Below are 25,700 nucleotides of genomic sequence, written 5' to 3' on the forward strand. Positions count from 1 at the left end.
ATTTTCTTTTTTTTTGTTTTACGGTAGCGAGCTACGCCCACGTTGTTTACGGGTCATACGGAGTGTCTGAGTCGTATTTCATGCTCACCCATCAAGGTTCGATTTAAAAAAATTTCAAAATTTCAAAATTCCAAAAACTTTTTGTGAATTATGGATAGATGATCCAAGTAGTGGAATCTTTTCGGGTCGATGACCCCAATCTTTCGAAATTCAAAATTTCAAATTCAATTTTTGAAAGGTCGATGGCCCAACATTCCAAGTGATATCAAATTCAAACTTCGGGCTGATGGCCCAGTTTTTCAAAATTTTCAAATTCAATTTTCGGATCGATGACCCAATCTTTCAAATGATCCAATTTCAAGAAAGATAATCCAAATGTGCTTAAGTGATGATTATTGCTCGTACATTTTCTATGTTTCAAATATAGCAGGATATGCTTCAACTGGGGGCTCTAAAGTCTTCGACTTTAGAGCCATCACAAATCAAAGGGCTCTGAAGCCGGTTGGCTTCAGAGACCATTATCAAGATGTAAAGGATGACATCCACCAAGAATTCAATTCAATTACAAGATTAAGAAATGGAAGAATTCCGTAGCTGAAAGCAAATGACGAAAGCGGCGGCAACCTCCTTGGAAAGTTCCGTCCCATTCGGACAAGCGCCAGCAGATGATAAATTTTGGGCAAATGTCAGCAGATGATGAATTTTGGACATACGCCAGCAGATGATAAACTTTGGGCATGTGTCACAGTTGCTGAACTACGACGTGGGTTTGATTCCGTCAGAAACGGATACGTAGGCGCCTAAGGATAAGGCTCAATCCACCATATATGCAATTTATGAGTCGATGACCAATGATGACAATTTGACGGAACAAAAGCAAGAGTTAATCCCCGACGAAGTTTCAGGTATGATCTCTTCTTATGGCTGGCAAGCTTATATACGCAAGTCTAATGGACTATAAACGACCCGCGGAATCCTCAGGTCGAAAGGGACCTGGGGTATACTTTGACTTTCGCCTTGTCCAAGCCTCAGTCAAAGTGGGGGCTCTGTAGATACCCGTATCCGTCGATATTGGAATTTATAGAGAACCCGACAAACACCCGATGATGATAGGACACATGTATTCTTTAGTTGTCATTGTCATTATTTGGGTTCGTTTTACGATGTAGAATGAGCGTTCTCGACGAAGTATTTTATTAATTTAAATGATATTTAAATTAAATGTTTTTTAAAGTGAATTCATTTTATTGTTTTAACTTGAATTTATTTTCTTAAATTTATTTTATTGAAAATAAAATATATTTTTTTGATTTGAAAAATCATTCTTTAATTAATTGATTTGAAAAAGCAATTTAAATCGTTTTATAAATCGTATTTGAAGAACTCGTTTTTTACGACGATTTTATACGCGATTTTGAGCTCGTTTTCAACTTGATTTGGGCACGATTTTCGAAGAAAACTCGAACCAATTCCTGACCCATAACCCAATCCATCACTCACCCTCATAACCAGGCCCTAATACCATGCAAACCCACGTCCATACCTCCTTATTTTCGAGCCCCAAACAGCAGCACAAACCAGTCCGTCACCCTTCAACCCGAGTCCACTAAACAGCCCCAAACCCGCTCCGAGTCCACTTAAACCCGTGCCCATTAACCCTAATCCATAGCCTAGTATCCTACCCATATTACCCTAGCTTAACCACCAAGCAAAACCCCTCCAAAACCCTACACGAGCTCACGAAAGCTGCTGGACAGCAGCAGCGAAACAGAGCAGCCCGACTGCTTGTTGCTCTCTTTCACCCTACTTTAACTCCCTATAAATACCTCTCCTCGGCCATACTTTCATTCCTCTAAGTTCTCCATACATACTACCGTCACTTACAAGCTTTAAACTCCAGAAACAAACCCTAATTCCCTCTCAAAAACCCTCGACAAAACCGACTTACAAACTGAGAATCAGTTTGTGTGTCTTCTTTGAAACCGTTCGTTCAACCATCAAACCTCCATTAAAATTCGAGTTTCTTGTTCCTAATTAACCATACAACATCCACCTGCATCTTAGACAAAGATTTACGAGCCAAATTGCCCTTGAGAGTACACGAATCCCCTCGAAAAACAGAGTGTTATACACTCTGTTTTCGCGGCTTTTCCTGTCTGTCCAGTTCTGTTTGTGCTCGTTTTTCATGCCCAATAACTCAAAACGAGCAGGGATTGTTTTAAGATATCTGTTCTCCTCTCTTTCTAATTTTCAAAACATCTTTTAAATCGAATTTTCACCATGAAACGAGAGAGAAATCGCAGTTTGAAAGTTGCTGTCCAGATTTGCAAAAAACGTGTTGTTTGCTTTATTCCTTCGTCGACGACGGCCTCTCGAGATAAAATCTACGATCGATTACGACCCAAGACGGTGTCAACGATACATGTAGGTTGAGGGTGCATCAAATCCTCCTCTTCTCCCTTTTATTTCGTTCTTTTTATGTTTGTTTTTTATTGTTTCGTTTTACATTGTTTATCGTTTTGTTTATCGTTTGATATCGTTAACTATGAAACTAGTTTAGTCCGAGTATGAGTTAAAGTACCACCATGAACACCCGCGTTGACTTGAAATGGGAAAGAAATCCACTACGTCAGTCGGTCGTATCCCCCGTCTCATTTACATATCCTCGTGTTCAAGGTAGGGCATTAATAAAACGATTTCTAACTTCGTTCCTCGCTTTTGATCCCTCGTTTGTTTCGACCAATTCGACCTACCCTAGGACCCTTCACATGTTAGTTCGACCTCTGATTGTTAACATATGACTCATTTAGATGACATTAGATCAATTTAATAACCTAATTAGACACGTTAGGTGGCTTCGACATAGCTTTAAAAATCAACTAACAATTCTATAACTTAATTGAACGCATCTCTCTTTTCACTCGATTTCTCGCTAGCATAGGAGTGCGTGATTAGCACCTTCTTATTAACACTCGATGAGTAGCGTTAATATCGTAACTTCGTGACCTAATTTGATCCCTTTAGGCCGTGTAGAATACACATTCGCGTGACATCTTTTCAATCGATTAACGTCGTTTCTAACTTGTTTTCTAGCCCATTTTCGAACTCGTTTCGCGATTATTTGATCTAACTAATGAACTTGACCTAGGAACTAGGATGGCCGTGGTTTGGCCGTGAGGTTGGCCGATTTCTTTGTCCTTCTTGCTTTGTTTTTTTGTACCAATTGTTCTTTGTTGTTTCGTTGCTTGTAATTTATAATTTGCCCATCGAGTTGTAACTTTCAAGTTTGTTTTACTTTTATCGAGTCAAAAGCTTCTTCAAAAACCTTAGTCTTATTTGGTTAGATGGTTGTGCTCCAATTCGTGTAAGAGCGTAGTAAATCGCATGTTGTTTAAAGCGACATGGCCCGATTTATGCTAGTGCATGCTTTGGTGTGTGGCCCTATGTCTAATTCGATTAGATTAAGTGAAAGCACGCATCTTGAGGAGTGACCCAAGGCCGTGAGTCATGTAAGCCGTGGGCCACCCCCCTTGTGCACGTTTCCCTAGGCCGAATTGGCCGTGTAATGTGTCGTGTACGGTTTTGTGTATAGCGTTGTATTTTAGATCGAGTTGTATCTTTAATTTATCGTTGTGTCAGCATGAAATGCCTGGGTTGTAATAGGATAGATCCCAACGGCTCCCCCATTCCCCCATAAGCCTTGTTTGCTTTGTTTTGTATGTTATTAGATCAATCAACCCACATGCTAAATTACAACTTTGACAAAATTAGTTTAGTTGCATCTAAATCGACATAGAAACTTCACATGTTAGGGTTTTGAAAACGATGTTTGCATATCATATATCGTAGTAGCTATGACCTTGTTTGAAATCCGACACTTGACTTAGTAGAGGCCGTTATCGACGGGCGGGGTTAGGTGTCCTTACGGGCTTCCTAACACGTACCCTCACCCCTTACTCAAGATCTATGGTTTGTGGATCCGTCTAAATACCATTGGATTACGAGAGTCATTCTAATCGAGTGATATAGGGTACAAGTCTTTATCTTTAATCACTCGTAGTCGATTGGCTTTATGCTTTTCGATGAAAGGTGTAAAGTTGACTTGAACGGTTCCAAGTTACCAAAAAAACTTGGTGGCGACTCTAATTTGTCTTAATTCGATTCGAAGGAACCTCGAGTCGATTATGCCTAGTGTGGATCCGAGGACGCAGTTCCCGAGGGCCTTGTCTACAACTAGCCACAACAAAAACTCGTTGTTCGGTAGGCGAATAGAAGTAATGACCAAACGTTCCTTTTGGATAACCAATAAAGTATGTCTTGACCGATCGCGGGCCGAGCTTATCCTCGTGTCTCCACTTGACATAAGCCTCGCAGCCCCAAACCCGAATAAAGGACAAGTTAGGTACCGTTCCCTTCCACATTTCATATGGAGTTTTGTCGACAGCTTTAGTCGGACTTCGGTTAAGTATAAGAGCAGCTGACAAAAGAGCAAAACCCCATAATGAATCAGGTACTACCGTGTGACTCATCATGGATCGAACCATATCAAGTAATGTTCGATTCTCCGTTCGGACACACCATTTAATTGAGGTGTTCCAGGTGGAGTTAATTGTAAAACGATTCCACAGTCTTTGGGGTGTTGATCAAACTCATTTGAAAGATATTCGCCACCCCGATCTGAACGAAGTGCTTTAACCTTTCTACCCAGTTGGTTTTCAACCTTATTCTGGTATTCCTTGAATTTCTCAAAGGACTCACTTTTATGCTTCATCAAGTAGACATATCCGTATCTACTCAAATCGTCCGTGAAAGTGATAAAATATCTATAGCCATCTCTAGCGGTAATTGTCATAGGTCCACAAACATCAGTATGTATGAGTCCTAATAGGTCACTAGCGCGCATTCCAACACCTTTGAAGGAAATTCGAGTCATCTTGCCGATAAGACATGATTCACAGGTGCCAAAAGTAGAAAAATCGAATGCGGGAATAGTCCTATTCTCGACGAGTTTCTTTACACGTTTTTCATTTATGTGTCCCATTCGACAATGCCATAGATAGGTTTGATCTTTGTCACCAACCTTTAATTTCTTATTATTCACGTGTAATATTTCTGTGGTTTGATCTAAGATATAAATTCCATTCATGAAAACTGCTTTGCCATAAATCACTTCATTGAAAGAGAAAATACAGCTATTATCCTTTATTAAAAATGAAAAACCGTCTTTATCAAGTACGGAAACTGAAATAATGTTCTTAGACAAACTGGGTATATAGTAACAGTTATATAAATATAACTCAAAACCACTAGGGAGTTGGATTACGTATGTTCCCTTCGAGACTGCAGCAACTCTAGCTCCATTCCGACTGCAGTCCACATCACCCTTTCCGAGAGGTGTGATGTTTTTTAGGCCCTGCAAATGATTACACAGATGAGAACCACAACCAGTATCAAGTACCCAAGTTCCAAAACTTGCATGGTTAATCTCAATCATATGAATATAAGCTGACATACCAACAGGAGTGACGCAGCCTGCTTTGATGTCCTCACGGTACACGGGACAGTTCCTCCTCCAATGTCCAGTCTTGTGACAATGGTGGCATTCAATGTCACCGCCCTTGCTCTTTGCCTTGCCTTGTGAGCCACTAGTCCCACCAGGACCACTCTTACCGTTTTCTGGCTTCTTAAACTTTGGCTTACCTATAGTTAGGTCGCCTGGAGCTTTGCCCTTACCCTTATTCTTGTTGGAAATCATGAGAACATCTTGCTTCATGCTCCCACTCAATTTCATATCCTTCTCGGTCTGTACGAGAAGTGAGTGTAGCTCATGAGGACTTTTCTTCATGTCATTCATGTAGTAATTTGCCCTGAAAAGGGCAAAACCATCATGAAGTGAATGAAGCATACAGTCAATGACTATGCTCTCACTGATTTTGCAATCAAGTGCCTCCAATTTCTCGACATTCTCAATCATGTTAAGAATGTGTGGGCTAACCGGTTGGCCCTTCTGGAGTTTCGCATCAAAGAAGCGACAGGTATGCTCATAAGTAACGATTCTCAGTGCTTTTGAGAACTCGTTAGTGAGCGTGGTGAAAATCTTGTTTGCACCTTGGGCAATCAAGCGTCTCTGCAAATTGGTTTCCATTGCAAAGATGAGTACGTTCTTTATGGCACCCGCTTCCATGACGAAGTCACTATAAGCAAGTGACTCATTAACTCCTACATTGGGGCCTGGGTTTATCGGTATTGGCTCGGTTAAGTACTTGAGCTTACCGTCAGCAATGGCAGCATCCCGCAATGATGCCTCCCAGTCCGCAAAGTTGGACCCGTCATTTTTCAGACGTGTGAACTGATTCATGTGTTCCATGAAAGCTTTCAGCCAGGACTCGCGTCCAAGTGTGGCACTTGGCATTGGGATTTCGTTATTTCCAGCCATTTGTTGTAACAGTATTATCAAAATAAACGTATTCTACACTGCGAAAAGAAGAATAAAAATAATAAGCATATGCATCGTTATGATTTTAAGTCTTAATGCAAAACTGTTATAAGCGAAGACTCAAGCATTTATACAATTGACCTCCCTCAAGAATTATATAAATTATTCCAAGACTCAATTATCTGTAAATTGATAAGCCAACCTTTTGGCTAATTCTACTGTTAGAATTCTTGGTCGATAAATTTCTGTAAATTCTATCTTTAGTCCATCATAATCACGAGAAACTCTTCAGATCATAATGTTGAGGTAAACTAAGTCAACACAAACTACTTACCCAACGTAGAAGGGGTCATATGGAGAGTAAGGTCCTATATGCCTACCGACGAGGAAGGGATTCATAGTTGTTTGCCCTTATAAAGACTAGTCTCAATTTCCGTTTTAGAGGAAGATCCCATCATCTTTATTTTAATTCATTTTAAGTGAACTAATATCTAGCATGTGTGAATGAATAAACTAAGATGATGGCTTAAAATGTGTGACATCTGTATGTCTACAAAAACTAACATTCAATCTATATGAGTCAATTTTCATGCATTTTAGTAGGTGGTTTGGTTTTAGGCGGAAAATGATGCACTAACTATCATGTGAATGAAAAGCAATAAGAACAGTAAAACATAAAACAAAATAAAGTCCTAGTGTGGCCTATCTACCAAAATGAACATAAATACAACTTTGGAATCCATCCTTGGACCCGAGAAGCTTGTCTTGATGTTCCATCTTGGTCCATGTAGCGGGAGTGAGCTCCAATCTCCATCTTTAGTCTTCTCAAAATTATAATTTAAAAATTATATAATAAACCTATTTACATTCTAATTTCAAATCCATAATATAAAAGAAAACCAAAACGGAGATACGAGATCTCAAATTACATTAAAAATTATGTTTCCATCATTACGAAAATATAATTTAACTAAGGTCACACTAGGTATTACAAATTACAACCGATTGCAAAAATATGTAAATAAATCCATTCAACGATTCATTCAACAAAAAAAATGCATCAACTAAAAAAAATTAAACATGCAAGACATAATTCCTTAATTATGTAGATTAATTTATCCAAACCACCTATTTAAATGATCAAATTAAGTGACAATTCCTCAATTACTCACATTAATTTCAATCTTAATTCACATTAATCTTGTAATATGAATTAATCCAACATTATTTTAAACTTCTTTAAAATAATTAGGTATCTAAAAATTGTGAACTTCTTCACAACAATTAATCATACATTATTAATTTAATGTATAATGAATATTGGCCAAAAACAAAACAAACAAAAACAAAAAAAAATCCCTATTTTTTTTCTTTTTGGTCTCGACAAAACAGGAGAAAAAAACAGATTTTTTTTTATTTTCAGCTCGGCCAAATGAAAAAAATAGAAAACAATTTTTTTTTTCTCTCGGCAATTCTGCAAAAACCGAAACATAACATCTTTTTTTTATTTTTCTCGGCATTTTGCCCTAAAACAAAAAAAAAAACAGATTTTTTTTTTTCAGACCTCACGGCATACAGCCGTTTTTATCATACTTTTCTCGAAAAAAAAATTTTTTATGTGGACAAAAAGTTTAATGTTGCTAATATAACATGATTGACATAAACATCATCTATTAATTTAAACATGGATTTAAACTTCATAATTCAATTTAACCTCTTAAATGAATATCCAAATTATGACAAAATCGATTATCCGTATATATGATTCATCACAATTGTTTTGAACATGATTAAATTAAGTTCTATGCCAAAACTATATAGAAAAAACAATTTATCAACAATGAAACAATTTCCATTTACATTTTAATTTAATCCTCATTAAATCAAACATCTACAAATTCATCATATAATCATTTTAACTTATTAAAACAACAAAATGAATGAATCAAAATGGAAATATAGACATCAAAAAAACGAAACCCATCTCGGCACAAAAAAAAATTTCGGCAAAAAAAATTTTTTTTTTCACTGCTGAATTTTTTTTTTCGATCCTTCAAATTTCGTTTAAATTCATTTATGCAAATCATACAAAAATAATTTCGTGGCCTTGGCTGATACCACTTGTGGGAAAATATCGGTATACTTCCCTTTAATTATAAGGATTATAACGAAATTATTATTATGAATACGAGTCATAAAAGAAATTACATAAACAAAAATAGTAGAGGATTAAAAATCAACCTTTGGTCCTTGCAAATTCGGCCTAAGAACAATATCGCAATGATATTCGCCTAATCGTTGCACCCAAGATGATATGAGATATGCCTTTGTTCTTGCTAGAATAGATCCCAAAAATTCACTAATTAATTTCTAGTGTTTTACTTTTTTTTTGTCCTTTGCTCATGGTATTGTCCCTTACTGATTTTTTTGTTTTTATTTTTTTGCAGACCAATTACATTTACATCGTGTGGACTAATTGCATTGTACTGTTTGCGTAGTCTTCTATACAAATTAAGGTAACAACTAATATCACCTTTATTATTAAATTAATAGATATACTCATGATGTCGTTGCATGGTTATCTTTAATTGCTTGACAATACTAACATGTCTAATACTCTCATGCTCAGCCATTGAATTTCAATACAAGATCGTAATGCAGATTTTTGATTTCAAGCTACAACGGAGACTTAAGTTTACCAATTGACTTGCAAACAAATGATAAGTTTCAATTTTATAACTATAGTTACAAAAAAGATTCGAATTACTTCAACCATGTAAAGTCAAAAAATGATTTGAAAAGTGCATATTGTTGTGAGAATTTTCTTTTCGAAGAACAATTTTATATTATTCATATTATCGTTCTTAATAATTTAGTAATATTTGACTTAAAAAAGGAGTAAATAATATACGGAGTATTTGGAGTAAATAATAATAAAACTTATAAAAGTTTTGTGATAAGATCATAACGTTTTTATATATCGATATATCTTGTGAGTGGTGATATTTATTTGCTAACTTGGATTTTCCTTTTCTTTGGAGTTCGATACGGCTTCATTGTTAGCGCAAAAATTGTCGTAGTTAAAGAAGCTAAAGAGTTTCACTATATCCGAATTTTAAAGTTAATTGTATGCTGACAATTTTTTTTCTTATATATACTGGTAGTTATATTCAAGTCGGACCCAATATTATAGTGATGATGATCTATGAGCATTGTATATGAAAATTCTAATAAGATTTTAGGTATTAGGAGACCCTAAGTTAATAGATTGTCTATTTGCATTGGTCTTTAAATAGGTGTTTGTAAGTAGAGATCATTATACAAGGGGTTCTATACTCTTTAGTTTCTTCTTTCAATGACCTGTTCTTAGGTTTTTCAAAAAAATCATTAGTATTTATAACTTATTTATATATCTACATAATCTCTTATTTTCGTTATTGGTGCAAACTACATATCTCCTTCAATTCGTCATTCCATCATTGCATTACAACCTGATTGATTGTTTAAATGTTTGCCGATGAAATGTTGGATTTTAATTTTAATTTATTTCTACATATTTAACTATTTTTAATTAATAAACAAAGTCCATGGTAAACAAACGAGTTATCGAAAACATGTATGAATGCGTATTCTTACATAAAAGAACTTGTAAGAGTTCAAGTGGTAAGAGCTCTCTTACTTCATTAGTTGTAGACAACCATTGGAGGGTTATGTAGTGGAATAACAAATTATTTTAGCTTAAAAAACCGACTTGGTAAATTAAGCTACTCTATCTTGTGGTTCTCCATTGAAGATGTTCTTAAAACTACATAAAATATGATAGAATTTAATTGCGTACTTGGTATTGTAATGAAATTAGTATTGTTGTATGTATTAAAATATTAACTACTAAGAAATCTCACTTTAAATATATATATCTAAATTTTAAAAGAGATTTTTATTTTTTTTAAGTAGCTCAAAATTGATTTATTAAAACACTATTATTTATTTCTATATTAAAAAAATTAATTTTCATATATAATTCAGTAGGTCTCCTAAGATACGATATCTCAATAAATTGACCAATTACAGATTGATTTAAAAATTGGTACAAAATGTAATAAAGCAGGTGCGTATGATATAAAATAGGGTAATTAATGGTTAACTATAATATTTGATACAATAGGTAAGATAGTTATGAAAACATTAACCAAAAATTACATAAAAAGGTACGATAAAATGGTCTCTCAATAATTCAGTGAAAGACCATCTTTTCAACGTTTATGTGCTAATGCCATATGTTATCTCACTTGGTGTATTTACTTTATGTGTCCTACAAATGGAATTTGATGTAGCTTTTACCAAAAAAAAAAACTCCGTAATATTCAAAGCTAGAGGACTTTCAAGACCCCTTAAATTCCAATATTAATGTAACAAATAACAATGCCATATGAGATGCTATATTGGTCCGATAACAAACTAATCAGTGTTAAGTGTTGACAAAATCTTTTCATACCACTCACGCAAGATCAAATTATCCTACGACATATAATTTTCATGTTGTTTTTATTAATAAGTCATTCTGGTCCCATTTGTTTATCGACCAAACGATACTTTAGCAAAATTAGTGTTAACTAATTCGAGTGTAGTCAGTGAAATGTATTGGGATGCATAATTTGGTCATTTCGGAATTTTAATAATAATTATAGCGTAAAATTAGTCATAACTATTCGAGTGCTTTTAGTGAATAAGAAATGTATTAGGATGAGTAATTTAGTCGATTTAAAGTTGAAGCTCGAATCGAGCCTTTTTATAGAGGGGAGTTGACATGTGTAGTGGTTATTTTATAACTTGATGTTCAACATTGGTTTAAGAGACAAAATATTACAAGTGGCCCGTGCATCGTACGAGCATTAAATCTAGTATATATATATAAAAGAGACTTTTTACAGGCACTTTGAGAGCCTCTAACAATTTCAAAACACTTAAAAAATAAATAATAAAAGAAAATCTTATAAGAAATACTATACGAGAAAAAGGAACATACATAGGGTGTACTACATCCAACTTTTTTATTTTTTGAGCATATATGTATTTTTTTTGAGCTTATTGCCTCGAATTTTATTTGTTTTTGAGCATATGTATATTTCTTTGATCATATTAAAGTTTATAAGTTAGATTTTAATATTTTTTCCGTCAAAACTCAAATTTAACTAAACTAATATGTAATGTTTTTTAGTTTTATTGTAATTTTTTAGAGCTTAATTTTTAAGTGAATAAACTCAGAAACTTTATAGTGAAACTCAAAAACTTGATTAGAATACTCAAAAACTTGATTAGAATACTAAAAAACTATAGAATTGGAGGTAATACATCAGATGCATAATCCTCTTACTGTATACTATACTAATAAATAATAATGTAGAGATAAATAAAAGGAACCAATTCTTGTGGAAATCAAACACTGAAGGCATAAGGAGGCAATTTGATTATAAACTAGTCTTAAACCCGTGCAAATTGCACGGGATTGTTATTTAAAGTTGTGTATTAAATTATGTAAATAAAGAGATTGCCCTTTAATTAAATTCATATTTAAATTTTTTTCAACGAAAATTATTTCATTTGAAGTTAGCAAGTTTGTGGCCTATTGGCCGAGGTATCTAAAATATTAGAATAATAAAACTACACTTTATATAATCATACATCAAAACATAGCAAAAGGTAGACAAAATTGAAGTAAAATAAGCAACAATAAATTATTACAGTCTACAATCATAAGTAAGTTGTATTATAACTTCTCAAACATTTCTTTTTACACTACGTTATATCTTCTATTGGACATGTATTTAGCATTATCACAATACAAAATCTTCAGTCTCTTTTTCCTCGTGATCTTTGAAATAGCCGGGTAGAGCTGGTCATGTATAAACACGGACCTTGGAGAATAAAGCCTAACATGTGCTAGGTAGGGGTGAGCAAAAACATACAACACGATTTTGTAATAAGGATACGATACGGTATACGGTTTGAGTTATACGGATGGGCGTAAATACGTTACGAAAATCCGTATATACGATACGATTTTCATAAAACTGTATCGTATCCGGGTCGAGCTAAACCAAAACCGTATATACGGTTTCGACACGATTAGAAGTTTTTGTATAAAAAAACAAAAAAACACAAAGTTTCTTTTTCAACTTCCACTCCTAATGTTTTTTTATGACTTATTTTACTAACTTATCTCATTAAATAAAAATTAGCTTTTCATCAAAGATAGTCATGTTAGAGGTAATTTATTAGCTCTTGAATAATTACAATATTTAATTGCACATTCATCATCAAACCGTATTCCGTATACACGGTTTATCCAGATACTCGAAAACCGTATATACGGTTAAACCATATAGCGATTTTTGCGATTTTTAAAACGGTATACTCGATACGGTTTTCAAAACCGTATCGGGTATACGGTTTTGCTCACCCGTAGTGCTAGGGACTGTTATATGAATATTTTTAACAATATATTTTACATATAGTACATACGTTAAAGTAACCAAGTGGTGTTAGTTCAGTGGTCCGGGTTAAACCTTGAAACTTGCAGAAATGCAGGATTTGAAAGGTCCCGGGTTCGACTACCAGTTGGGGCGATGATCACTTGACCACTGCAGCCCCCGAAGGGGGTGGCTTTCATGGTCCATGTGGTGGTTCGGGAATGTATGGGTCTTGGGGGATTCAACCTCTTGTCAAAAAAAAAGAAAGGTTAAAGCAATAGTTATATAGGCTTATAGTTAACCTAAAATACCGTTTAAACACCATTGTAAAGTATTAAAATCTACGTTAAAACAATGGCCCAATTCAGTATATTTATCAATGAGACGATCAGTAAGTCTTGTTTAAGACGGAGTATCCGTCTTAAAACTTGAGAAATTTTTAACTTTTTTATGGGCAACTTATCTTCTGGTTTGATATGTATTTAACCCGTCTTAAACTTAAAACGTATAATACCCGTCTTAGATGATAATTTGTGTGAGATGATATCTTAGTATGGGTTGTGGATTATGTTGTAAGCAACATTGATGTTCATGATGGCATGGGCCGTATTAGTAATCTATATACTTGACCCATAATAAACCTTATTAAAAAAACCTTCCCTCCATTATATAAATACACCCTCCAACTAACCCTTACGCACTCTTTGTTATAGTCACCCGCCTCCCACTATACCCTACCATCTAACTCCACCTCTTTCTACTAAAATTCAGTCCATTCTCCCTCTCAATTGTCCATTTCCGGCACTCTTATCCCCTCTCTAAAAGCTCAGATTTTCCCTTAAATCTCACTTTTCCTCAAACTTTCACCAATCTTTCATTCATTCATCCTCAAATAATGAGATTAAAAATTGGATGTCGTTTTAATGTTGAATAAGTAATTTGTTTTGATTAGTTGTATTTAATTAGATATTTGAGGTAATAATAGTTTTCTTATTATTTTGCATGTATTATCAACGCAATGATCCTAATCTTTGTACATTTTTTTGTATTTTAAAGATGTCAGCGATTTATATTCTGGTGTGAATTTTATTTCAATCGTCAACTTTATCCAATTTTATTTGCATTTTAAAATGGTCAATGTTGTAGATCTATAATTTATGTCGTTAATTACTTGTTTTATCAAATTGAGATTAATGAGGTTTGTAATTTTTGTGCCATTTAATAGAGTATTCTTTATTAATTATTTAAGAAAATGATTTTTTTATTCACTCCTTCATAGATTTTGTTTTCATTAAATCTTCAACTCTTAGATCCGGTGGATTTAAGACCATTAAAAACAATCATTTTAATGAGTATTTCATTTTATTCATTTTTACATGAAAGAGTTAAATTTCTTGGTCGTTTTAATCTTGAATGGAATTTTTAAATAAATTATGCGTTTTTATATTTTGTTACTAATTTCTTTTTGAGACAATAATTGTCCTCTTATTCTTTATTTAGGATAGGAAATCATCAGGCAATGGGGATGGACAATTCTGACAATAATGTATGAAGTCTTTATTAATGCTGATAATTTTGGAATTGAATAATTTTATAATTCAACATTGAACACTTGAGAAAGGAAGTATCAAATGCTATGTAATCAATTGGTACATAGAACGTGGGTCTTGAAAATCAGGAATGAATTAAAGTGCTTTAACTTATTGACTTTTAACCACAGAGCAACACCTCAGCTCTGTGGTTGTTCTTTTAATTAAGAGGATAGCAAGTCACTCCCTTCTATGAATTGATAGTTTCTCTAGGAATATGTTGGTTACATATTGTCTTCCTATTACGTTTTATTCTATGTGCTGAATTTTTTATTTTTAGCTTAATTATTTAGCACACAATTTTTCTATTCATTGATAGTCTTTTAACTACTTTATTTTATGATTTGCTGTTTTTTAGGAAACGAAGGTACATACTCAAGCCAATGGTGACGAAATTAACATGGTTAGTCTTCATTAGCAATTTGTTTTTTTCCCAATATTGTTATTATTTATTATAGGCTCTATGTAGAAATTTTTCTTTCGTCAACGAAGTTTTTTGCCAAAAATATTGATGGACTACTTTTCAAATTTATGTGCAGGAAAGTGGATATGCCGATTAGTGAAAGCGTTATTACAAGCTTCTATATAAACTTATTTGAAGATAATTTTACTATTGATCCACGACATCTAATTGATGTGTGGAACTGAGATCTTAATTTTAGTGCTCACTTTTGTTTTCTAATTAACACTTCCGTTTCAATATTTGTTTACCATCTTTTGTTATTCATGAGAATTATTTCAATAAACTACGATAAATCAAGCGTAAACTGTTCTCCATAAATTGTATAAAGTCCTTTGCAACTATGTTTTATGTATTGGGGGTGTGAAAGTATAGCCGATTGTAGAATCTAAATTGAAACCTAAACAATAGCCCTTATTACAAATGGATACAGAGCACTATAATGCGGTATTTAAGATCCCACTGTTATGTTCTTATTTATGTTTACTACTTTTTATTTATTATTTAAATATTCTTTTCGCCCTATTCATTTATTTAGAGGAAATGGATTACGCATTTGAGGTAGTACCTCAGACTTTGTAGTTTTTGACCATATACACATTTTCTCTGAGCATATTACCATTTATAAATATAGTTTTTGAGCAATATTATATTTTTTTAGTGTAATGTTTTAGTAAATGTGCTCAAAAAGTTTATACTAAAGCAGAACTGAAAAACATTAAAATAAAACTCAGAAAATAAACAATAAGAGGTACTACCTCAGATGTATAGTCTATAAACTGCAAAAAAAAGCCCCTATTTTTCCAACAGTTAACAATACCGACGTGGCAAATCCAAAGCAACCGTTAAAACTACCCCCACCTTATCAGCAATCATCTCTTCATCAGTTATCATCACATTACTCCCCCAAATTTCCAGTAGCTTCTTCTCGAGTATTTACAATTTATTCTGATCGATTAATTCAGAAATAAATAAAACCAATGGCATTACAAGCAGCTTGTTTGGTGCCCTCCTCTGTTTTACTCCACAAAGAGGTACTTTCCCTCTAAGCTTGTGATTTCAACAATCGTGTTCAATTGGTTTTAGGATGAAATCTCATTTACCAATTTGCATGTGTGGCATGTTTTTTGTTTAATATAACAGGGTAAATATGGTAGCTTTAAGAAGACATCTTTTCTTGGTGTTCCAGTGTCGGACCATTTGAAAGCTGAAGCTCATTTCCCCTCTCTCAGGATTAAGGTCAGCCATCAATTTTGTTAGTTGACGAATTGGGTAATATTCCCTCGTCCCGGTCATTTGTTTACCTATTACATTTTGGGTGTCTCGGTCAATTGTTCACACCTTCCTTAAATGCAAGCCTACCTCCAATGCGTCCAGCCCCCTCCCCTGCCGGCTGCCACCCCATTCCCAGTCAATCTAAATTTTCATAAACCCTAATTTTATCTATCCCAATTTAATTTACATTTTGTCAAATGTTGGGAACCCTGAATTGGAATTAAATTCCGTAATTGAGACATTTTAAGTGTTTGAGAACTCCTAAAATTTGGAATTGGAATTGACTCAATTCCTTATCAATTCCAAGCTAGTTAAAATATGGGGTTTCAAATACCTACCATATGGTAGTCATTTCAATTCCATCACTTCTTACATTTTATTTTGTGACGCAAATTTCATCAAAATATTTTTATTTATGATATTTTTTCCAATCGCAAATATTTTCCGAGACAATATTTAATTTTTTCAAATATAAAATATCCAATGACCTCGACCCATATCCGTCTAGCCCAAGTTCAATTCCAATTCCACGGGTTTCCCAAACGCAATTTTGGAATTGGATTTGGAATTGAATTCAAACATTTGAATTTCTACAATTGAAATCTGAAATTAATTCCGTATTTCCAAACATTACCTTACGTACTTGATATGAAAATGGTTGCATAATCAATTAATAAAGTTAGAATTAGGAATTATTAAATGCTTAATATGAGAATTAAGATTCATAAATGAGTAATTGGTGCGGATTTGATTAATTTTTCAGAAGAAGAAAAGAGAGAGTTTGGTTTTTTTTAGACAAGGGTAAGGAATGAAAGATTTATGGAAAAAAGTCCATGAATGAGCAAAACTTGTCCATGAAAGAGCAACTACTGCTTTTTATGTGCAATATGATCTTCTACACTCAATTTAGTCCACTTGTGATCTGATAATTGACCCATTCTCTTTCTTTGGTCTTTGTGCCAAAACCCAAACAATTGACGGGACAGAGGGAGTACATATAATTGATTAAATGGTTTACTCCCTACTAGTTAGCGTTGATAGATGACATCCCAGCCTTCAGTTTAGGAGGTGGTGTCATTTTGAAAATCAGCAGGCAATGTAACATGCAGTTGAATATATGTGGAACTAATTTGTATGGCTTATATCTCCGCAAATTACGGTCTGCACCAACACTTGCGCAAGCAAAACCTTGGTCATTCATCCAGTGCTGTTTGCTTTTTCTTTTCTCTGGTTAGTCGCTAGTCTGCTAACGAATTCTTTGATTTCAGCAATCTCGAACTGGGATTATCAGAGCCCAAACCGTGACTGCATCCCCATCGATTAGCCAAGCAACGTCTGGTGACAAGAAGACCCTAAGAAAGGGTAATGTCATAATTACAGGGGCCTCATCTGGGTTAGGCTTGGCCACAGCCAAGTCTCTAGCCTTGTTAGGAAATTGGCATGTAACCATGGCTTGCAGGGATTTCCTAAAGGCAGAAAAGGCTGCCAAGAGAGTTGGAATACCTAAAGACAACTACACAATCATGCATCTTGACCTTGCCTCCCTTGAAAGTGTTCGACAGTTTGTTGATAACTTCCGTCGTTCTGGTCAATCACTTGATGTTTTGGTCTGTAATGCTGCGGTCTATTTGCCTACTGCCAAGGAACCTACTTTCACTGCTGAAGGGTTTGAGCTTAGTGTTGGAACCAACCATCTCGGACATTTTCTTTTGGCAAGGTTGCTCCTTGATGATTTGAAGCAATCTGATTATCCATCAAAGCGTCTTATTATTGTTGGATCCATTACAGGTACCTGATTCTCACTTTATGGAAGAATGATTGATCACTTATGATTTTATGTCATTTTAATTAATATTCGGGGCATTACTTAGACGGCCTTGTATACTCCATATAATTTTAGTATAAACACTGTGTAGTAGTGCTTTACAATGATATTCCTGAATCATGGCATAACACAATACTAGCTTCAGACGTGATTATATTGCTTGCTCGATAATAGGAAACACGAATACGATAGCTGGGAATGTACCGCCAAAGGCAAACCTCGGCGATTTGAGAGGACTTTCAGGAGGGTTGAATGGAGTAAACACCTCACCCATGATTGATGGAGGTGAATTTGATGGAGCAAAAGCATACAAAGACAGCAAAGTCTGCAACATGCTCACGATGCAAGAGTTCCATAGGCAATTCCATGAAGAAACAGGGGTCACCTTCGCTTCTCTTTACCCGGGTTGCATTGCTGAAACCGGTCTGTTCAGAAATCATGTAGCATTGTTCAGAACACTTTTCCCTCCATTCCAGAAGTACATCACCAAAGGTTATGTTTCTGAAGAGGAAGCCGGCAATAGGCTTGCCCAGGTTAGTGTGTTGAAATTTGCCTGTGACCATTCTGAAGATGTTATAAATTATATCGTGCAGTGACATCAGAATGCTTTAGAATTTATAAATGTCTCGCTAAAATTTCTGCGTTTCATAAAAATACGAAATAGTAATTACTTGCTGCAACATTTAGAAATACTCTCACCTCAAATTGTTTCCATCATAGGGGTAGGCTGTGTTACTGGCGGACTCAGAAAATCCTGTTTTCGGTATCTTACCAAGTACTAATTTTATACACTCAATGACTAGGCAACATGCACAAATGAGTTTATTCTTCCAGTGTTCGGACACAAAAAGCCACGAGTTATACCCGCCAATGGGCTGGCTAAGCAATATATCTCTCCTCTTACTGCACCATAGACGGAAGTTTTGAGTCATTGGCGTAATGTTTTCAGTGTTGACTTGTACAGAAACTGATAGCTGTGTGTTTATAACAGGTGGTGAGTGATCCGAGCTTGACGAAATCTGGGGTTTACTGGAGCTGGAACAATAATTCTAATTCGTTTGAGAACCAGTTGTCTAAAGAAGCCAGTGATGCAGAGAAAGCCAGAAAGTTGTGGGAAGTTAGTGAAAAGTTGGTTGGATTGGCATCATAGATTTTTTAGCTGTAGGTTTGGTTGAAGCCAAAGCTACAGAAGCAGTGTACTCAGTAGACCGATAGTGTTGCGGGAATTGTCCTGCTTAATCAGAGATGTGAAAATATTACAGTACAAAAGTAATGGAAACAAGAGAATATCTCATTTGAGTTTCGTGTTCATTCTTTTTGTGCTTGTACTGCTGTTGATGTCTTGTTCATTGTTTCCCAGTTACCAGGGTTGAGCTGAAATTTAGGCAATGAGAGTAGCGAAACTTATCGAAAACTGTTTTGGTTTAACTCAATCAATAATTTCTGTTACTAGTAGCCAGTCATCTTTAACTGATCTGAAGAATGATCCAATATCAGCAACTGCAGTTAAAATTTACAAGCCCTGGTATGAACTCTCATGAAAACTAGAAGTACTCATTCATGAATGATTCAATATATGTTTCGTTACCTGATTTTTTTTTTTTTCCATGGGAGCCTAAAACTCATTATGCAACGACGCAAGGTGTCGCACTAGATAAATGACTGTAGATGAAACTTACTGGAGAATGAAGTGAAGAGTGCATGCGTGAACAAAGTATTGTAGAGCTGAGATTAGTAAATAAGTGTTTTGTCCTGCAACTACAATTGACCAGTCTCCTAGGTTGTACAAGTAAACCGCCATACAAAATGGATGATAATAAACAGGATAAACTAGGTTCGCGAAAATGAAGACAAAATGGTAAGAGGCCTTAACTTTTCTCCATCTTATCTCAACATTCTGGTCTCTCCGTAACGAGGCAGTCTTTCGAGGAAAGAAAATAAATTGGGATGGCATCGTGAGAGGTTAAACAATGGCTTAAATATGAACTGTAAGGTTGGATACTGAATAGAGGGATTGTCCAAGTGGCTTAAGGAAGATGTTGAAGGGAAGTACGGCATCCAAGGCAATTGTCATTGTATTCGAGTCAGATGGCATCCGAACCCATTGTTACCTTTTGTTCGGATAATAATGGTGAATTTCAGAAATTGGCTCCCGTACTTGCTTCTAATGCTATCTCCCACCTTACCTCTCCACCTCACATCTCAGAACATAATTGCTTTACTGAACCGACAACACTGGCCTTGCGCTCATCATGTTCCACTCGTCCTTTCCTTTGTCCTACTGGCCCTATGCTCTTCATTCCGCGGTTTACCTCATTAACCGTATGCCTACTCCCAGGCTACACAACACTAGTCCTTATTCCCTTCTCTCGGCTCGGCTCGGCTCGCCTCCCAAACTTCATCCAAGGCAATTGTCATTGTATTCGAGTGAAGGTGGACGCGGCTTCGAAATTGTTAGATGCGACGGTCTCTTAACATAAGACCAGCCCATTTACTAAAAGCCCAATATTTTAAAAAAAATCACATTAATATCCAAGAAACCAACTTCAACCCCACCACCCCACGTCTATATTATGCTCTTCACCTCCTTGTTTGTGTATCTGTTAACGAGGATTCCATGCCATTGATACCACCGTAATGTCCGGCCTCAGACGCCAACTAGCCACTTCGCGTAACGCCATAACTCCTACACTCAAATATTTATCTCAAAACCACGAATTTCTTAGTTAAAACATTCCGTTTTCAAATTAAAATTGGTAGTTAAAAATATGAACTTTGCCTGATAATAATTAAGCAACATTCTAAACTTGTAACAAAAATAAACTTGTAACAACTTGACTTCTCTTCATAATAATATGAAGTTTTTTAGCTAAAATTGGGAGTTTTGAATTTAAAAATTTTAGATGCTTTATAAACTAGTAAAAATTCTGAGTTAATTATGTGTGTAAAGAAATAGACGAAGATAGGGGAAAGATTTTTGTATTGCATTGACGTGCTTGATACAATGAGAACGACAAGTATATATAGGTTTACAATCTTTACGAAACCCTATATTCTACCGACATAATATAAACGATATTGTAATACCCGCCCTTTTAGGGACCCTTTGACCATCGTTGACTGTCCTCGGGAACGGGAGTAATCTTAGAAAAGTATGCCAAAGCCTCTTTGAGCTACGTGTTAGGAGTGGTACTCGATAGAGTAGAGGCTACTCGATCGAGTAGCTAGGGCACTCGATCGAGTAGGGGGTTACTCGATCGAGTATGTTGGGTACTCGATCGAGTGCCTGGTTTTCAGCGGGGGTTTTATATCGCGTTTTGTTAAATCCGCAAATCACTTTCGCCACTTTCCTCCTATCCTTCAGCCGCCTCTTTCCCTTCCCTTCACCTCAAAACCTCCATGGATGCCTTTTGAAGACTCTTGAGCCTTAGGAGAGCGTCCCTTGAGTCGGGTAGCGGTCTTTCGCCTTGTCTCTCCCCGTTAGGTATGTCATAATCATCATCCGTGCCTTTGTTTCCATAGTTAGGGTTTTGCTTGTAGTAATAGATATTTACATGATGGTAATAGGCTTTGCTTGTGCGCCGGATCTTTGTGTTTGTCGGCGTGGATTGGTTGCGGATGCGTAAAGGTAGGTTCGCCTGCTCGCCATTCGTAGATCGTCTAGTGTGTCGGTCGTTGTGATAGTATTGTGGTTGCTTGACATGGTAATTGTATTGTGTTGTGGTGGTGGTTGTGATCGTTGTGATGGTTCTCGAGATGCGTTCTCGGGCCGAGTGGGGTCGCTTGGGGTGACTTCACGCCCTAGTTTCGCCTTCTGTGGAACCCGCCACAGAAGGGATGTGCACATTAATGAGCGGGGTTATCGCTCGTACGATGAGCGGGGCTTAGGTGGGAACGGTGCGGTCCCCCATCGGCGGGCTGGTCCAGGGGACGTCGATGTGAGGATGAGGATGTTGGTGTGTTGTGGTTGAGTGTGAGCCATTGGCATTGTTTTGTCTTGCTAGTTGTAGTCGTATTCGCTGTGTTGTATCTCAGTACTGACCTTGTGTGGTTGTTTGTTTGTTATGTGTCTGCCGTGATCCCTTATGGTGAGCAGTCGGTCTTAGCAGGAGTTGATGTCGTGGATAGCTGGAGTCCGGGCAGGGATGAGTCTTCACGAGATATGATGGTCATAGCGTGTAGTCCTTGAGTTGTACCCTGTATTGTATTTTGGTTTGAATCACTTGTAATATAACTTAATAGTTCTTTTATTGACGTTTGATAATTACTTTCCTCGGGCAACCGAGATTGTAACGCCCTTATATGCTAAGGAAGGCCTAGTTAAGGTTCCTCTGAATATCGGGGTGTTACAAAGTGGTATCAGAGCGACGATTTTGGAACCTGTAACAAATGAACATAATGAACGTAGAGAGTCTAGTAAAATGAACCTGGTGTATGTGTAATGGGAGCCCCGGCTGATGCTAAATTTTGGGTGAGTAGGCGCCCTCATTTCAAAATCTTGGCCCCATGACACTTAAGCCAGTCACACGGGATGGGAATGTGGAGTCCGTGTGTCTATATGTGCTATGTATGTTAATTGTGCCGGAGCTACCTCCGGTTAAGTTTGTTAGAATAAATAGAGGTGTGATAGTAATGTTTGGGCCGAGTATGGTAATTATTGACGAGGTTATCAAAGCTCGTTGGATGATTAGTGAGCTTATAGAATAGCTAGGAGCTATGTGACGAGATTATACGTCATGGAGATGCGTGAAAGTGTGAATTTGAATGTGTAATATGAATAGCGAACACGTAGGTGTTTGTCATAAAATTTATGATGACGGAAGTTGTAAGTGAACTTGTAGATCCTACCGCGGTGACTATAATGATAATTATAGTATGGATGAGTAATAATTCGAATCACGGGATGTGGTAATGTGTATATGCTTCGCTATTTAGTTGAAATTTTCCGCTGCGTAATATTTGATTTAGGCAAAGTAAATTGCTTATGATAGAATGTGAAACATGGTAGATTAGTTTGTTTTGAAAAGTACGCATTTATGCAATACGTGAAAGAATGAACTCATATTAGTTTAAATGTTTCAATTTAGTAGTAATATACATAAAGTAAGCTTAAATGTAGTATGATGGTGTGATTATGTTTACTTTAACGTCGGTGAAAGGTAAACCGAGTAGGGTAAAGGTTGTAGTGTACGTGGGATAAGCTTCATTTGTTTGGCAATATGGTAGACTTTGTTCATAATGGTAATACGTGAATAAATTTGATAATGAGTGCCGAATTCCGAACTTAGTGGGAATCGACACGCAGTGTTGTTTTTGCAGGAATCTTCAAGTTACTTCGTACTTTTGATCGAGCACTTAGCCATACTTGACCGAGTGCGAGTGCGTACTAGACCGAGTAGACCTCACTCGATCTAGTCAGGAGGCTATAACGTCGGAATGTGGGAAAATTCCTGCAGTTACTCGATGATTTAGCTCCTACTCGATCGAGTAGGGTGGTACTCGATCGAGTACCCCAGGCACTCGATCGAGTAGGTTCTTGTGCGGATTCCTACGGTTTTCTTAAAACCCTTCACCTTTCTATTTCTTCTTCTTATTCCTCCATATTTCGGCACAACCATCCTATATCACTCTTAAATCCCTTAATCTCTCCCAAATCCTCTCTTTCTCTTGGGTTAGTAGTGATTCTTGGGGTCGATTTTCCTTGTTTAATTCGTTTCTTTGCTCTACTAATCAATCAAGGTAAGTTATTCTTCTCAATTTATGTGATATGTTACTTTGAATGTGTTAGAATGAGGAGGTAATCTGAAATTTTCGATTCACATGATGTAATAGTTGCTTTAGATAGTTGAAACATGATTCATATGCCTCTTTTCCATGTTTGTTGGTGATTAATTGCTGTAGATTAGATTAGAAAAGTTGCAAAGATGAAATCGAAATTTCTAGGGTTACAAATTTGAAAATTGATTTTTGATTGTTCTACATTGATTAGGTGATGGAATTAAGTATTATACATTGTTTATATCATGTGGAAAGGTGAATTCTGATGATTATCACCTTAGAAAGTTGCCTTAAAACTACGTCTTAAAAGTGCCTTATGGGAAATTCGTGACTTAGAATTGGAAAATTGAAGTGGTAATTGACAATATAAGTATAAATTGAACTTCAATATAATAATAGAAACAATGATTGATGAATACATGCCACAATTTTCACAGCTGTAAAGACCGTCTGAAAATTTTGATTGAGTTGTTTTACATAATAGTGAAGAGTGATATTGATTTGTCATAAATTATTCTTTCTCTTGCATTAGTGACATGTAGTTTGCAATGTAAATGGAACGACCTTTAGAAGCATGCTAGGATATTCAAATTGCTGAGTATATGTGTCCACATGCCAAACTTTCGTAATTATGGTTTATAAGTGGCTACAAACTGAGATCATATGATAAAATTGAGGAAACTATTGATGAAATATGAATACCTAGCGAAACATCTAAGCTTAATGACATGAACTATGAGCCTCGAGTATGGAATTGGTTAACGAGTTAGTGAAGTTGCCAATTATATAAAACTCGAATTGTATGAAGTGTATGCCTACATGTTTTATACAAATTGCTTGAACTTGTATGTCAAAAAAAAAAATTGGAAACTGTTGATAAACATGTGCACTTATCTTAATATTCAAGTTTAATAACATGAATTATGTGCTTCACATGTCAAAATTGTTGGAAAATTGTGTGCTTAGCTGGATATGTGAATTCAAGTTACATGAAATAAGTGTTTGGATGTTTATAGAAGTTGTTTGGACTTATGCCTAGAACAGATGCCGAGACTAAACCTTGGAACCCGTCAGAGTAAACGGGGAAGGGTTGATCCACTTGAGAGGGGGGAGGCTAGTGGACCGGTAGTACCCGCGGTCTCCGAGTACCCTTCTGTTGTCTTCGTTGACTTTAAGCAAAGAGAGCGTTTTGTAGCTTTACAAAAACGCAAGATGAGACCCACAAAGTGTATAGACACCGGTGTGCTAGAGGAGTTGGAAATAGAGACGGATGTCCGTCATATATTCGAGACCTTGGGTTTTATTGGTTTGTACCGGCTGAGGAAGCACACTTACCCTTTTCTTACCCTAGAATTTATGAGTTCCTTTAACTATGACCCGTAGGTCGACCGTGGAGTTCAGACTAATGAATACCAGTTTCCTTTTGACCATGGATTTGTTTGCCTCTCACCTTGGGTTGGCCAAGCCTCCCAAGGACTCCATCACCGACATTCCAGCTGAGTGCGGCGTCTGCCGCCTAATGCCTTGCTTGACTGGGAAGCAAGCTCCCACCGCGAGCAATATGCTGATTAATGACGTTCAGCACATCACTTTGAGAATCTTTCTCCGTTCCCTCTCAAACCTCCTCTATGATCGAAAAGATATCAGTAAGTTGAATAACCATGAGGTCTTGCTTTTGATGTCGTACCTCAATCCGGAGCGGGCCAAGAAAGTGGTCTTTAATGCTCCTTCCATAGTGTGTGCTGCTCTTGCCTTGATGGCTTCCTCTACTTCTCGGTACCTGAGCTGTGGTGCCATTGCCACTCGGTTAGCTGAAAAGCTAACCTCCTTTGAGGCTTCTTCAGCATACGTGCCTCTAGCTACCCCT

At 36.1% G+C, this 25,700-nt stretch overlaps 1 protein-coding gene and 1 long non-coding RNA gene across 2 annotated transcripts; both read left to right on the forward strand.

Annotated features, from left to right (window-relative positions):
- Positions 1 to 13,638: 13,638 nt before the first annotated feature.
- On the forward strand, positions 13,639 to 15,499 carry LOC141633124 (uncharacterized). The gene is made up of 3 exons (XR_012537928.1): positions 13,639 to 13,881; positions 14,407 to 14,898; positions 15,035 to 15,499. It is a non-coding gene; the product is annotated as an uncharacterized LOC141633124 (long non-coding RNA).
- Positions 15,500 to 15,781: 282 nt separating this feature from the next.
- Positions 15,782 to 19,366, forward strand: LOC141633964 (protochlorophyllide reductase-like). Its single transcript, XM_074446310.1, has 5 exons — positions 15,782 to 15,989; positions 16,099 to 16,194; positions 17,499 to 18,018; positions 18,230 to 18,588; positions 19,047 to 19,366. Exons 1-5 carry the CDS (start codon positions 15,936 to 15,938, stop codon positions 19,203 to 19,205), a joined length of 1,188 nt encoding a protein of 395 aa, XP_074302411.1. The 5' UTR covers positions 15,782 to 15,935; the 3' UTR covers positions 19,206 to 19,366.
- The last annotated feature ends 6,334 nt before the right edge of the window (positions 19,367 to 25,700 follow it).

This window comes from Silene latifolia, chromosome Y (genome assembly GCF_048544455.1).
Source record: "Silene latifolia isolate original U9 population chromosome Y, ASM4854445v1, whole genome shotgun sequence".
NCBI lineage: Eukaryota > Viridiplantae > Streptophyta > Magnoliopsida > Caryophyllales > Caryophyllaceae > Silene > Silene latifolia.